Source organism: Capsicum annuum, chromosome 3, assembly GCF_002878395.1.
Source record: "Capsicum annuum cultivar UCD-10X-F1 chromosome 3, UCD10Xv1.1, whole genome shotgun sequence".
NCBI classification, from domain to species: Eukaryota; Viridiplantae; Streptophyta; class Magnoliopsida; order Solanales; family Solanaceae; genus Capsicum; species Capsicum annuum.
This window is the reverse complement of record NC_061113.1, coordinates 214,083,634-214,101,032: the sequence shown is the minus strand read 5'-3', so window position 1 is coordinate 214,101,032 and position 17,399 is coordinate 214,083,634. Positions and strand designations below refer to the sequence as shown.

General features: G+C 30.4%; 1 protein-coding gene across 1 annotated transcript; it reads right to left on the bottom strand.

The window, feature by feature from the left end:
- Window positions 1-125: 125 nt before the first annotated feature.
- LOC124896806 lies at window positions 126-1,208 on the bottom strand. Its single transcript, XM_047408651.1, has 2 exons — window positions 999-1,208; window positions 126-887 (listed from the first exon to the last, which is right to left on the bottom strand). The coding sequence occupies exons 1-2, from the start codon at window positions 1,206-1,208 to the stop codon at window positions 126-128; spliced, it is 972 nt and encodes a 323-aa protein (XP_047264607.1).
- Between the last annotated feature and the right edge of the window lie 16,191 nt (window positions 1,209-17,399).

Sequence of the window (17,399 nt, the reverse complement as noted above, 5' to 3'; positions counted from 1 at the left end):
CTACGGTAGGTAAAGATTCCAACATGTCAAAATTATAGCTATTTTCCTGTTTATGAAACTGATTCTGGTAAAACATTACAGAAACTTCAGCAATTTCTTCCTTGCTATCTAGCCATTCCCCTTCCTCATTCTGTATTCTCATTCTGTATTCTGCTAATCTTTAATCTTGATCTTCTACCCAGTACAATAGCATGAAAGAATTTTGTATTATTCTCACCCTCTTTGAACCACTGAAATTCAGTTTTTTGCTTCCAGTATTCTTCTTCTTTTTTCAATTGCACTATCAGTTCAACCTGAATCTTGAATAAAGAAGCTCTATTCTCTCCTGGTGGATTCTCTTCAAACTGATTCTCTTTAATTTTGATAACTTCCTCTAGAGTAGCTATCTCTTGGAAAATATTTCCAAAAGATTGCTTACTCCACTTAGTCAGTGCAACCTTGGTTCTCTTGAGTTTCTGATGAAAAATCATGAATGGATTACCAAAAGCTTTCTCTTTCCAGATCTGCTTAATAACCTCCATACAAGAATTCTTCTTAAGCCAGAAATTTAAAAATTTAAAAGGTTTGATTATCTGCTCCTGAACAGTATTGCAGTAAAGTAACACGGGAGCATGATCAGAACCGCTTCTTGGTAAGTTTTCTACTTCCAATACTGGAAAGAGATCCTGAATCTTATTATTTACCAAAAATCTATCCAATCTTTTGAAAATGCATTCATCTTCTATTCTTTCATTCCACCATGTAAACTTGCTTCCCTTAAATTGAACTTCTTCTAAATTACAGCTACTTATGCAGTGATTAAAGTCCTCTGTTTCCTCAAAAGTAACTGGTAAGCCACCAAGCTTCTCTTCTGCATGCCTAATTACATTAAAATCACCTCCTATAATCTATGGATTATTGATATTATCACTCAAATTCTCCAAAAAATTCCACAATACAGTCCTTTCCAATTGATTACATTTTGCATAGACTAAAGTGACAAAAACCACCAGTCCTACCTGCTGATTTTGTAACCTGAGTGTAAGTTGTTGCTCCTCATCACTGATTATGGTAACCTCCATGTTTGACTCAATGAAAACCCATATCTTCCCTGATACATTTGTTGCTGCATGTTTCATCCTCAGTCTTCTTTTATACTCCTCAATACTTTGCCCCTCTTGAAAAGGTTCTATTAGACCAATGAAATCAAAGTGAAACCTTTTATGCATTGTTATTAATCTGGTAAAAGTTTTTTGAGTGTTAAAATCCCTTATGTTTCGGATTAAGGCATTCATTTGGAAACTGAATCTGTTGTTTGACTTCTTGTCTGCATTGTACTATTAGTAGTTTCCTTGTCTGCATTTGGAATACTAAGTCTTAATTATTTTATTTGTTTTCTTATAATTTTTTAGTAATTAATATATAAAAATTTTCTGTATTATAGTTATATATAAAATGTCAATTAAAAAATATTTTAATAAATTGAACTGTTAAAATAGATTGAGCTGATAAATAGACGATTCACTTAAACGAGTTGAACAAATTAGACAGATTGGTCTTGATTGTGGAGATTTTTGCCTAGTCTTAATCATATGGGGACATAAATTACAGCATTATCAGGGAATTGCTGCACGTAATTGAGCCTCTCATTTTCCTCCTCAATTTAAGGACCAAGTAAAACCAACATACACAACACATCAATTTTGATTCACCTAACTTTTAACGGGACCATTTGCCAAACATTATGCTTCAACAACGGGACTAGAAAAACAAGAAGGCCAAATTATTGGGTCAAATTAATTTTATCATTGTTAACAATAAATCAAAATGAAATACATATTAATAATTAAGTATTTTCTCTGTTTTAATTTATAAGCCTAATTTTGAGATTCGAAATTCTATCTTTGACCTAAAGTGCACATGTACTAGGTGTGTGTTATACTTTAACTAACTCGGTACTGAAAATTATATTGCCCAAAATTTCTCATCTAAGCAATCAATCTCAAATAATTTTGTAGAGTAATTCTAAAAATAATACTGTCTATATTCAATGGAGTAATATTTATCTCTTATATTAAAATTTGATGTCCAATCGCATTTGTTCAGTTTGAAAAGTCAATGCATAATTTATCATTTTTTACTTATTTTATTCTTGTTATTAAATATTATTCACCACTCAATACATTTTTCGAAACATTCAATTTATTATACTCAAAAAGTAATATAATAAAAATATTTTTATTATTTATTATTTCTTGATATATACGTTAAGTCAATAATAGATAAATATTATTAAATGGAGAAAGTAACGTCAAAGCATGGTATTGGTAAAATGTGTAACAAATCTTTGACCTTGCTTGAATTTCATAAAACTATACATTTTGTCCTTTAATGAGTTGAATTTTTCTCTTTTACCAATTGGATTTTTTCTTTTTTGCAATGCATATTTTCATAGAAACTGAAGTATTTAGACATAATTTTTGAAATTTATCATACGAAAATATAAATTAATATCCTTCAAAAAAGATTATTGTAAGGAGAAAAACTAAATATTAGTAAAAATAAAGATAAAAATGCATGACAATTTTAGTAATTCAGTTAATTGACTATCTAAATTTTCACCTTATCATCGAGGGTTCAATTTCCCTCCCCCCTTCCCCCTCACCCCTCCGCCCTTATTATTTATTTTTATTTTTAAAAAAGACAAAAGTTCAAATGCTACCAAAATTTTTATCATGTGACATTAACTCTGTGAGACTTTTTCTGTGAGACAAAAAATAAACTCACATCTTACACCTTTTGAGTCTACTTTTCTTGCATCATACAATTAACTACTTTTTAAAAAATTTCACATATGCTGATACGCATGTGTAGAGCAGTAAAATAAATAAGTGAAATCTTCACAAATAAAAATCAGTATATGACTCGTGACAGGCTGATGAGTACTTATTGAATACTTTAAAGAAGACAGCTAAATTATGTTGAAAAATATAACCAACTTTGCCGACGAACCACTGTTTTTACACACAGTGGAAATGATCTCTTAATGTACAAGTGTGTAAATTGGAGCCCATAATCGTTAACTGCTAATCTTTTAAGCTGTCATTTAATCACATAATATATAGTAATTGAAAGGTTGTTTTTTGTTTGCAACTGCCGACAAAATTTGTGTCATTGTTATCTGGAAGCACAAAGAGCATATCATCAATGAATGAATAAACTTAACAAATAGGGTAGGATTGTGGGATCAAAGGCGGAGCTAGGATTTCAACAAAGAGGGCTCCATATTCAAAGAAAACTTAGGATTTCAACTAAGGGGGTTTCATATTTAAAGAAAACTTAGTCGAAGAAGGTTCAACACCTACTATAATCACATAAAAAATAATTTTAATCATGCATAAATAGTATATTTTTTCATCGAAGGGGGTTCGGCCAAACCTTCGAACAAAAGGCTGGCTCCACCCCTGTGTGGGATGGTGATGTAAGTACTCTTTTATTCATAATCAGAAGTTTCGGGTTCGAGTTCTCAGTACAGAGTTACCTTTGTTAGAGAAGCTTTACCCCAAATGTGGGACTTCTCTGAGCGAGTTCAAATTTAATCAGATTCCAATGCAGGTACCGAACATCAGATAGGAAAACAAAAAAAAATAAAACAAAAAAAAATGAATGAATAAATCTGATCAATTGTGTCAACTTTGTTGCATGCAGACTCAAACAAATAGATCAGCCATCAGCGCTAGCGTATCCCTCATGTAGTTATAGTTTAAATTATTGAACAAAACATTTAGTACATAATTCAACACAAATAGTTATAGTATCTTTGTTTGATACTTGGACTGTTTCATGACCTGAATCTAAATTCCTTTACAGAGACATTTTTGCGTGCAAATTTACAATATGTGTTGGGAAAAATGTCCATTTTTCTCGCCCCTTTTGACCGTTTTCAAGCAGAAAATAACAGAGAAATTAAAGAGAATAACAATACAAAGATTTAATATGGAAAACTCCCCAATTGAAGAAAAACCACGAGCCTCCCAGAAAAATATTCACTATATGAAAATTATTACACCATACAATACACAATATTTTTCTCACACATCCTCACTTCCTACAATACTATTCTCAAAGAGATCTCCAAGAGAATTATCTCTAAACCTCTTTAATAGTAAACAAAGAAAAGAATATTTTTATGTGTACAAACAATGAAGGAGGTGGAGTTTATTTATAACTCTCAACCTCCTTCGAAACAAAGTAAATTTTTTATGTGGGAGGCAATGGACTTTTCTTTCTTCAAAAAATCAACTTCAACAAATCTCCACCTTTTGAGGAGAAGAAAATGCAATCCGTTGACTCTTTATAGTTGTCCAGCTATACATAACCAAAGTCAGTTTTCCACTTGACTTTAAACTCGGCCAACCATGTGTGACTGCAACTTTCACATTGTCTGCTACTGACAATCATAATTCTAAATTCAAGAATTATGATACCCCCACTTGAAATTACTTCTCAATTTCAAGAATTTCATTTTCGGCACATGTCGAAAAAACCAGCTAATAACTTATGGTGCAACTCTCTTGTTGATTTCTTGAGAGTTCATCAGCCATCGACATTCTTTCCACCACACACCTTGCATCACCTATCAATCAATGCACATGTGCAAACTTGTGGACCAGCTACCAATTAAACATCCTCTTCCATGGTAATTCTAAAGGTAGCATCCATGCCATGAGGATTTTCATCTTTCTTACAAAGAATATCATCCCACTGTTTTAGGGAGATAACATTGACAGCATTTTCTTTGGAGCTTCCAGCCGAACTAGCCCCATTATTTGGATAATTATTTTAACATGTCCCGATTGTTTACAATTTCAGCAGATGACCTTCTTCTTAGAGCTTTGCTTCCATTTTCCTTTAACAACAAGAGCTGAATCTTCTAGAGATTTTTCATCTCCATTCTTCAATCTCTTTTCCTTAGAAATCAATTTGCTTGTCACTTTTGAGAAAATCACAGTTTCTTTTTCATACATTAAAATGGGTTGCATGTGCTTATAGGAAGATGGAAGAGACCAGATGAATCGAAGTGCCTTGTCTTCATCATTGATTTTCACTCCAATAGATTCCAATTCAGAAACAATCTCATTCAAGACACTAAGATGATCAGAAATAGTTGTACCTTCAGCCATTTGCAATTTATGAAATTTCTCCTTCAAATATAACCTATTTGAAATACTTTTGATTGGTACAATTCTTCAAGTTTCTCCCACAACTCCCTTTGTTGTAGACAATCCAATCACATTAGCAAGAACATTTTTAGCTAAACACAAGCGAATTTGACTTGCCGCTTTCATGTCTAGCTCTTCTCATTCTTCATCACTAATTCTGAATTTTTCTGAGTCTTTACTGCTTTTAAATTTTTCTGAATCCTTATCACCTTTTTCGCTAGTTGGTCTCTCTTTCAATGCCTTGTGTAATCCAGATTGGATTAACACATCCTTGACTTGCACTTGCCACAAGCCAAAATTAATTCTCCCATCAAAGTTTCTCAATCTCAAATTTTGTCCCCATCTTATTTATCAGTACTAATAAATGGACAATAGTAATGTAAAGTACCCACTAAATTAGATCCCAGGAAAGAGAGGTGGATCACAAGGGATACACTTAAGTAACAAGTCTTTCCTTAACCAGAACCTCTTTAGATTGTACTTATTCCCATTATTACCAAATATACAAGTACCACAAAGTAACTCCACCAGAATAGCAAACTTCACCGGAATCATACTCCACCAGGACGAAACTTCTGCTTGAGAACAATAATTCTAATTCAAAATTTTTTTCTAATGTGAAAGATCAAACAAATCTGCAACCACAGAGCATACTAAAATTTCAAAAGAATTATTCCACACCGAAAGCTCTGATACCACTTGTTAAAAAAAAATGTCCCTTTTTCCCGCCCCTTCCGGACCGCTTTCAAGCAGAAAATAACAGAGAAATTAAAGAGAACAACAACACAAGAATCAGACTCCACTTGCTACTCCATCGGGACGAAACTTCTGCTTGAGAACAATAATTCTAATTTAGAAATTTTTTCTAATGTGAAAGATCAAACAAAGCTGCAACCACTGAGCATACTAAAATTTCAAAAGAATTATTCCACATCGAAAGCTCTGATACCACTTGTTGAAAAAAATGTCCCTTTTTTCCGCCCCTTCCGGACCGCTTTCAAGCAGAAAATAACAGAGAAATTAAAGAGAACAACAACACAGATTTAACGTGGAAAACTTTCCAATTGGAGAAAAACCACGGACCTCCCAGAAAAATATTCACTATATGAAAATTATTACACCATACAATACACAATATTTTTTTCACACACCCTCACTTCCTAAAATACTATTCTCTCACACACCCTCACTTCCTAAAATATTATTCTCAAAGAGATATCCAAGAGAATTATCTCTAAACCTCTTTAATAGTAAACAAGGAAAAGAATATTTTTATGTGTACAAACAATCAAGGAGGTGGAGTTTATTTATAACTCCCAACCTCCTCCCAAACAAAGTAAATATTTGATGTGGGAGGCAAAGGACTTTTCTTTCTTCAAAAAACCAACTTCAACAATATGGTGGTTAATATCAACCATCATAATGTAAGGCTAAAGTTTATATATGTCCTCCTCCATGTAATTATAATTTTTTTGTATATATACAGGTTAGGAGTCGTGCCTAACTCCTCCATCGTATAGATGGATCTTTTGAATAAATTATTTATATATATTAAGTGATCTTTAAAATACAAAAAGGAAGTTTGAGTAAAATAATTAATTATCCGATTCTGTCCAACCTATAAATTCAACGATAAACTTGGGATTGGAATGGACAGACTTTCGTTTTCAATCGACAATAGCACTCCATGACAACTATCAATAAGATATTTTACGCGTTTGAGTTGAAGAAAAATATTAGAATTTGCATGTTAAATATTGCGTAGTGCAGAACTTCAATAAATAATTTAAGCAAATAATAGTGTTTCTTTGCCGACAATATCTTTTAAAGTTTTAATCTTGTCTAATAATTTGATGAGTTTTTCGAATATGAAAGCAGGATTAATACAGACATTACCAGTGGGTGGGAATTTCTGGACAAATGGACTCTCAATAATAGTTTGGAAAGTAGTAATAATTAAACAGACAGGACACCACTCAACGCTAAATGATCAAGCTTGCAATAAATAGAGTATTTTACTCCCTCCATTTTGTTTTAATTAACCTTCTTTTTAAAAATATTTATTTTTATTTAATTATTCCTTTGATAAAATCAAGAGAATTTTATTACGTTCTTTCAATACTATCCTTAACATTAAATAACTAAACAAAATGTATTTACTCAAATTTATATTTTCAAAGTATAATTAATAAGGCTAATTTGATAATATAAACCTTCTAATTAATATTTTCTTAATGGGTATGCAAAATTCATAGGGATCAACGAATATGAAATGGGAGCATGTCTTTTTATGATTAAGACATTAATGAGTCTCCATATTTCTTTTTATGGTTAAGACATTGATGAGTCTCCATATGTCTTTTTATGGTTAAGACATTGATGAGTCCACCTTTTTATCGACTTTGATTTCATTGGAAAAATAATCAATATATATAGGAGACTTAGTCAATCCTAATCCTATTTGACATGTCTTAAAAGTCTTCAATGCTATTTATTTCGTCTGTTTCAAATTGAGATGACATATTGACTAAGAAAAATAATTAATAACATGGCTAGTTTATCATAGTATCCCTATTAAATAATATTTATATTTTAATTTGAAGAAAAAGTAATTAATGCAAAAGGTAAAACATGAAAATTTTTTTATCTCTTCTTGATTAATGAAAAAAGACAAGTAAAATGAGAAATCAAATTAGAAAATTTGAAACGAAGGGAATATCTTTTTTGTGTTTTTCTGATTATTTTTTAAATTTTGTAAAATTAAAAATTTACCTTAATAGTATACACAACCTTGAATATAGTCATATTAAATAACTTTCATCATAAATGCTATTAAACTTTTCTCATTTATGGGTTATGTAAAAAAAATGTTATTTATCTTTTTATGATTTTTTTGGACATTAATTGAATTTCTTTTCATTTTAAATTGGACATTAATGGATATATATATATATCCAATAAAGAAAAAATAAATTGAAAAAGAAAAAAATAAGAATAGCAAAAAAATACGATGGTGTTATAAAATATAAAGCAAAGAAAAAGAAGAATGGAGAGAGAAGATAGAAGATTTCTTTATTTCTTATGGGGATTCTTGAGGAGTTGAATTACAATAAAGGAAAATCCCTTTATTTATAGGGAAAAACTAACCTTGGGGTTTCTAACTTTTCCATAAATAGACATTCACTATATATGATAAAATAGACATTCACTATATATGGTAAAGTAGACATTCACTATATATGGTAATATATTTATAACACTCCCCCTTGAATGTCTAATTGATAGATAATGTGCCTCGTTAAAACCTTACTGAAAAAACTCAGTGAAAAAATCTAGTGAAGGAAAAAGAGTACACATCTCTAACAATACACATATAGACCTCCTCATTAAAAACTTTACAAGGATTAAGCGAATATTCTATTTTTTTTTAAAACTCTCCAAGACTTTCAATAATTTTCAAGCTGTAAGCTTATACAATATAAAGATTATAAATAAATTTTTCAAAAACTTTTATATGCTTCAAACATTTTGAATCCTTAAAAAGTTCTCATATAAATTTTGTCAAGTGACAATATTCAACATTTCATGTCTAACATCTTCAAGTGTATGGACTGCAAATCAAATAAGTTTTACGCTTACCAAGACACATTCTTTCATGTCACTTGATAAATGTTTCAACACCAGCATGCTTAAATAAACGTAGAATTCAAATCCTCATAATCTTTTACAATATTGCGTCAATTTTGTATCAATGATATTGATGATATATCACTTTGTATCGGTTCACAATGTGATATAACATTTTGAGATCTCATCACTTCATTATTTTCAAGTACCTAAACCTCTCATAAGGTTTTATAAAGTGTTATGTCACAGGCTCTTCAAGAATACATTGTCTTCTTATTATGATTATTTACTCCTTATTCTTTTTAAGGATTATTTCATTTGAAATCGATCGGTCTACCAAGCTTCACGCATGCGTAGACCTTGTCCTTTAGGGACACAAAATAGGAGCACTTGCAGCTTAAATATGAGATGCTTTCGGTATTTATTTTTAATTATCTTTTAAATAAAAATTTGATGATAATTCCTAACATATTTTATAGTTGCTTATAATCTCCCTCTTATGTTAGAAAAACTAATATGCATCATCCATCTTCTTTGAGTAATCAATCTTTGTGCATCATGATATATTCATTAAGCGTATATCGCACATCAAAATTATTAGATGAACAACGTGTGGTTCCTGACTTAGAACCAACTTTGAGGGGGAATTAATCATAATTTGTTGGTTTGATGCATACAAGTACTTTTGTATATAATATTTCAAACTAACACATGAAGTTTTATTCGCATTAGCAATAGTTAAGCTATTTATCAAAGATTTCCAATGTTAAACCATCATTATCTAGATGAATTGTCTTGATTAAATAATCTGAAAATTATGCCCTTAACTCAATTTTACTGAGAAACAACTTTATGAATGTCAAACTACAGGTTGACAATAATCGTACAAGTGATCATCTTATATCGATGCATCTTAATAGATCACATGACAGGTAAACGGGCATATATTTACCCTTTATACTTTTCAAATTTCAAGGGATCCAATCCTAAAATCAATTGGTCCAACCAACTTATCATGAGAACAAGCGACATAAACAATTTTTGAAGAATCTTCTATTTCTTCAATACATGTCTAATACTCAATATGCACATATTCGAGATGTCACAATCGTTCATATCAACTTATGAACTCATTTATAGTAGTAAATACAAGTTTACCATGACATGTAATTTTTTGCTTTTGTAAATTTCAAATTTACTATTACATAAATAAATTTCAAATTTACTACTTTAGAATTAGATTTCAAAATAACTCTTCTCAGTTATTCTTTTGAAGGTGAGTTGTAATATCATCACAATCAAGTGCATGTTTGCATTAATAAACTTCTCATTCCCCAGGAATGAAATATAATCGTGCCTTAAGCTTATTAAATTATGATAGCTTATAACCTTTTTAAAGATTTTGTTACTTCAGGAGCAAATCGAGGCATACATATGATATAGAGAATTTTTCTCTAGCATATCTTATAATCATAATAAGCGTGTTCATTATCATATTGTCCCTCCACGCATATATCCATGCATTCAATCACTTGTCTTCTTTCAGACATATTATGCAATGCTACCATATTCACTTCAGAGAATGGAGCATATTCAATGGGACATGTCGTATGACTTTTCATCAAATATCCATTACTTTACCTTAGCCATCATTATATCATCAATATGGTGTATTGAGATTCAAACTCAATGTCTTATCCATATACAGATGTATTAAGCATAAATCGACGAGGCTTGAACCCAACATCTTATAATCATGGTGCATCAGGACTTTAACCTGATATCTTATCTTTTTGGTGTGATAGAATTTGAATGCATTGTCTTACCCTTTAGCCAATGATATAATATGAAAAAGGGACCAAACTTGATCTTCACAAATGTATTTTCTCTTTCACAAGAGTTGAGGAAATAATACCATGGTTAAGTCTTTAAATAAAAGATAACCCCGTAGAAAAGTGATAGTAACAAGAGTCTAACGTAGAAGTAAATAAGAAAACTTACCTATTCACTATGACTAATATCCAAATAAATCACAAAGAGGAGGCATGATGATAAATTTTAAATCACCCAACAAAAATTTTGTGTAATCAAATCTCTTAAATCACCAAACAAACAGATAAATTTTATGCTCTCATTATTAAATAGGCAAAGATTAATTTTTTTTTTCTTTTTGTTAGGACCAATAAATTTTTACGATTTAGAACAAAACACATTAATCATTAATATGAGCAAATAAAAAATAGTAAATCCAAACCTTTTACCAAAAAGGTACCTGTGACTTTAAATTACCTCATTCGTCTTTCATGCTTTAAAGAGTGTTTGCTAGAGATGGTAGAGTCTCATGCATACCAAAGATTCAAGTTTATTGCCGGACCAACTAAAGTAGAAATCTCAATTGGTTAGAAACTTCGTGCTGATAACGTGTTATGAAATATAAAGCAAAGAAAAAGAAGAATGGAGAGAGAAGAGAGAAAACTTCTTTATTTCTCATGGGGATTCTTGAGGAGTTGAATTACAATGAAGAAAAATTCCTTTATTTATAGGGAAAAACTAACCTTGGGGCTTCTAACTTTTCCATAAATAGACATTCACTATATATGGTAAAATAGACATTCACTATATATGGTAAATTAGATATTCACTATATATAATAATATATTTATAACAGATGGAAAGAAAATTGACATAGGAGAAAAAGAAAAACGGAATCATCAATTGTAGTCATTCAAAGAAAGCATTCGTTTTTTTAAAATGATTTTTAATATTTTCCCTTTCTTTTCTGATTTTTCATATTTTCTTTTTAATGTTTTATATATTCTTTTATAGTTTAATTTGTCTCTTTTTAAATCCTAATTATGAATGTACAAAAATGATAGTATCTCATACCGTTTGAATATTTTTTTATTTAATGTATTTAATAAAATAACTATTCATAATTCAAACCTCTTTAACTTATACTCTTAATGATATTAATAACTCTCATTTTTTAATCTTCATAACCCCAAAATTTAATTTGTAAATTTATGATTCCTTATGATAGTCCTCCATTTTACCTATATAAAATTCATATTTTATGTCATGAAAATTCTCATTCAAAATTATTCTTTCTCCTCTTTATTACTATAGCCTCCTCTAAATTAGCTAAATTGTAAAAGGAAAAAATAACACAAAGAAAAGAAAAATTTCTTGCTCAAAATCTTTCTTTTCATCTTTTATTGTTTGATCACATTTAGTTATTGGGTATTATGATACACCAAGAAGGCAAGAAAGGGTGTTCAAGAAGTTCTTTTCGGCCATCAGTATTAAGACACTCTTGATAGTAGTATTATTCTGATACCTCTAATATAAGTTTAATTTTTTTAAAAATTATTTAACGTTTGAGATTAATTTTATGATCACAAAGTGTAGCGTGATTACATTTTTGTTGTCGAAAAAGAATGACTTTTAATAGTCAGAAACAAACAAAAAAATAATTAATAGAATTATATATAGTTTGAATTACTTCTTGCTCATTGATTACTTTTTGGTATGTATAATTTCAATAAAAATATTATAAATGTTAATAGAATTTAATGAGTACTTAAATATCCAAGAAAAGATGAAGGAAAATGAATCAGTATTTTTCTTTTTTTATGTGAATAGTTCATTTTCTTTTTGTTTTAAAAGTTATTTTAATTAAATATTTTATGTTATTTGTATATAATGACGTAAAAAAAGTTCTTTAATAGTTGATGAGTGTTTCATTTTTATTATTGATCACTAAAATTTAAAGATGAACTAATTTATTTTATTATGTCATAATTTCTTTCTTTATTATATAATTTTTTTGTCAACTTTTTCCTTGCTTGAAATGTAGTTAATAATTCTTTTTCGTTCTTTTTTCACTTTGTGAATATAATATTTTCTATTATTTTATTTTCTTTTTGAAATAGATAAATAGATATTTCTTTAATTATTACTCTCTCCATTTCATTTTACTCGTCCCAATTTGATATTGCACATTGATTAAGAAAAATATTAATAATATGACTATTTTACCATAGTACCCCTATTAAATGATGTTTACATTTTAATTTGGAGAAAAAACAATTAATACTAAGGGTAAAAAAGGAAAAAAAAGTATTTTGTCTTGATTAATAAAAAATGACAAGTAAAATGAGAAATCAAATTAAAAAATTTGGAACGAGTAAAATGGGACAGAGGGAGTACATTATACCGGTAGAGTATGTAGATATTTTATTATTGCAATATTGAAATTAACGTATTTTTTGTCATGTTTCACAGATTATTTTATATAAAAATTGTTAGAGCCTAAAGGCAAACATATGACATGAAAGAAAAAATAGAATTTAAGAATTAGGATATGAAATTGAAAAAGGAAAAGAGAATTGGCATAGAGGATCATATGTACCCATATTTTTAGACATAAGTCACTTCTCGGCTTTAAAGTTGCATGTAGCATTAACCTAAACATCTCAACTAAAATTATAATTATTCAGCATCTAGATTATCCAAATGTATACCTATTTAAAGTTAATGATATAACTACATCTTTTGAGAATTCTCTCCTCATATAAAAGAATGTGTACCTATGTAAAGTTAATGATATAACCACATCTTTTGAGAATTCTCTCCTCATATAAAAGAGTGTCGAGATTCAAAGAGCAATATTTAACACTCCAAATTATTATCAAATATGATAGTTAATAGGTAAATATTTGCATGACAGTGTATCTTATTTATATCCAACTAAACAATTAATCTACAATACTTATAAAGCTAAGAATATATAAAATAATATAACACATCTCTCTGGCCAAGCAATAAAATTATGTATTTTTTTCACCTTTTGGGGAATTTTCTCTATTTCTTTCTTCATTTATGTGCTTTATTATAAATCTAAAAAATTCACTATTTTAAACCTCTTTAATATAGTATATTAAATATGAAAGTTAAGAAACTAAAGAGCCATTTCCTTAAACTTCTTTAATGTAAAATTTAATGGTTTTTATTTCATTACTTTCATAATTTTTTATTACCATAATTCCTATAACAATCAATAATAATATTCATAACATTATTTGGTGTTCCATATTATAGTCATGCAAATAAATACATTATAAGATTTTGTAGAAATAATCACATTAGCCATTTAAGTTATTAGAGTATATTTTTCGTTGCTTATTATATTCATTAAAATAGTAACTTATTACTGAAAATCTGACATATAACTACTAGCCAGACATTTTTCTTTATGAAAACTCAATTATATCAACAAAATTATTGATATTTTACATATGTTATAAGACCGCAAAAGCACGAACAAATTCACTAGTTAATAATAAACGTGTAATGATAGTAATGTAATCTTATTTACTAATCAATATTCCCACATTAATTTAGGAGATAAAAGTGTGAAGGAATATCTTTACTAATTTGTACAAAATTTACTCCCTCCCTACATCCAATTTTACTTACTTGACAAGTTTTAGGGAAAAATCTTTTAACGATGGACCCAGGACTCGAGACTTGATATAAACTTGAGTCCTGACACTCGACCCCAATTTCATAATTGATCACGACTCGGAACCCCAGATCCAACCCTAACTCCTATAGAAATAATGTGCATCTTTTATACTACTCTCTCAATTTCAAAATAAATGAATTGTTGAACTATTTTTTAATGTCCAAAATAAATAAATTGTTCATTGTTCAAGACACATGTTGAAAATTTCTTTCAATTTTACCCTTTTATTTAATAAGGTTCTTAAATACTTCACATTTTCTTGGAGAATAATTTAAGAACAAATAAAAGGGTAATAGTGGAAAGTAACCTTCAATTTATGTCCTAAAAGATTTTCTTAAAGGGTGTGTCACACCCCCAATAATTTATTTGGAATGGAGGGAGTAATAAAACATCAAAGACCATAGAGTCTAGAAATAAAACAAGTTGTTGAGCATTCGAATGCCTTACATGCTATGTAGAATCAGAGCACGGTGAAGAAATTAGTTACTTCTTTAGAAATTAAAGTGCATTTTTTGTACTGATAAAACATCAAAGACTATTAACGAGGCTTGAAATGAAACAATGTAAAACGTCTGAAGGCCTTACGTGTTGCATAGGATATGAACATGGTGAAGAAATTAGTTAATCTTATAGAAATTAATGTGCATCTTTCGTAGTGATAAAATGAAAGATGTAACAAGTTGCCTTCCTGTTGATTTATGCAGTTCAAATCACAAAAATAAGGTACATAATCCTCAAATGGAATATCATAAGTTAGTCGAGGGTAATTTTTTCTAGATGAATTAACGCGCCCTGCACCAATCGTATATAGATCAACACGAAGAAGCTTTCGTCTAGTATTGGACAATTGGTAAGGTTTACTCTGTTAGTGATGAAGACTTAATAATGACGGGAAACCATCAGGGTGTGCACACTTGGGGATAGTTGCATACTATATTTAGTAAAATTAGATTTTGTGTGCATCGTATATCTGAAACACCCTAAACTTTGGCCCTTGCAAAATTTCTTAAGTCTTGAACCTTTTTATCATCATATGACTCACACCACAAGCCGTATGGTATGGTGACGGGTCTAAGAACCCTAGTCATTTGTTGGTCAGTGTGTTGTTGGCCAAGTTCTGAACAAGATACGAGAGGAACCATACGAGTCGTATGATTTTGTGACGAGAGGCTAGGGGTCCAATCGTATATTGTCCAGTGTCTAGCCTTTGATATTCTGTCTTGGGTACGACTAGTCGTATAGAGATGAAACGAGTTGGGCAAGGGAGTCGTATGTTGGACAGAATGTGGTGTCCAACTTTTTGATCAAGTGACAACTTGAGGGTACCACTTGTATGATGTGGTTACGAGTCGGAGGGTTCACTCGTATCCACATGCGAGTATTCCACAGCTTTTAAGCAGAGGGGAGTTTGGATATTTTCCATCCCAAACCCTTAAGACCCCACATCTTATAACACTTATTATGCATTCATTCTACACTCTAGAAGATCAAAACACTCTTTAAAAACTTCTCAAGGGGATTGGGATAAGGTTTCTTCAAGGAGATCTTCTAGAGGTTTAAAGATCAAAACCTCTCTGTGAATCTTCATAACTCAGGCATGTGACTCTTCCTTCATTATTAGTTTACAAAAATCATGTGTTTTAAACATTGTTCATGATTCATTAATGGTGATTTGAAAATCATGGTTGAGGCTTTGAATGCATAATGTTGAGTCTTGTTTTCTCATGGTTTAAACTACAGTTATACATATTTCTTATAATGGTTTTGCACATGTGGGTGTATGGAAATTGTGGTTAATAAAAGGGGGTTATGTTTAACCCTAAACTTGATAGTTTTTAGCTTTGATAATGGTTTGCTGATGGTATGCCCTCAACCTATTTGTGAAAATGTCAATGAGAATAATCTTTTCAAATATGAATTATGATCTAAACTAAGGCTTTGACCTATGAATATTGAAGATTGGTAAATGGTTTTATGAAGGCCTTGTTGGTCATAAATTGATTTGAATTGTAACCTTGGTGTTTTAATTGTCTAAAGGGGTTCGAGTCCCTAAATGTTGAATTGAACTGATGTCATAATTGAGATAGTGGGTTTGAGTCCCAAAGTTGATTGATAATGGTTATGACATGTTGTATGCTTGCAAGTGGGGTTGGTATAATGATATCAATGGGATGCCTTTGGTAAGTAATTATATTAATGGTTGTGTATATGTTTAAGAAATATTTTAAATTAGGCTTTAAAATAGAATATGTAGCCGGGCCGTGAAAGTAGAGTCCAAAGGACTAATACTAAAAACCGCGCTAGCCGGTGCGGGTGTCTATATGACTGGAGGTTTGAGTCCCCCGAATGAATATATGGATGGGAGGTTTGAGTCCCTCAAATGAATATATGGATGGGAGGTTTGAGTCCCCTTTATTGAATACATTGGTACTTAAGTCACCTTAATTATGTCGGGAGGTTTGAGTCCCCTATAAAAGCGTATACGAATATGGATATTCTTAAGTTTGTGTGGCTATAGGCATTGGGGCCCATCCAGCTAGGGGAGAGTTGGCCCATATAGCCCATGAGTGCCTTATTATATGACGGTTATGCTACACAAACCAGGTTAAGGTTTTCAAAGTTCATGCTAAGCCTTGTTCCTTATCCCGACATTATATATATACATATATATATATATACATACATATGATTGAATATGATGATTTGATTTGGATTGAATGACGATATTATTTTATCCTTATCCCTGAGTTACATGCTAGCGCTCCAATCACTAACCATCTCTGGATGTTGTATCCCCACGTGATGCAGGGACCGAAATATTATCTACTTTTTCTACGCAGTAATCAGGTGTTCAAGTGGTTCGTGAGTTGACATTGAAGTGGTGAGCTTCCATACTTTGGAAGGCTTTATTTTATGGTCTTTATATCCTATGTCTTAGACTTTGTTATTGGATACTGTCGGGGGCATATCCCGATATTTTATTGACTTTGGATTTGTAGAGGCTTTGATGGATTATTGTGGACTTGAGTGTGTTGTTTTGGTGG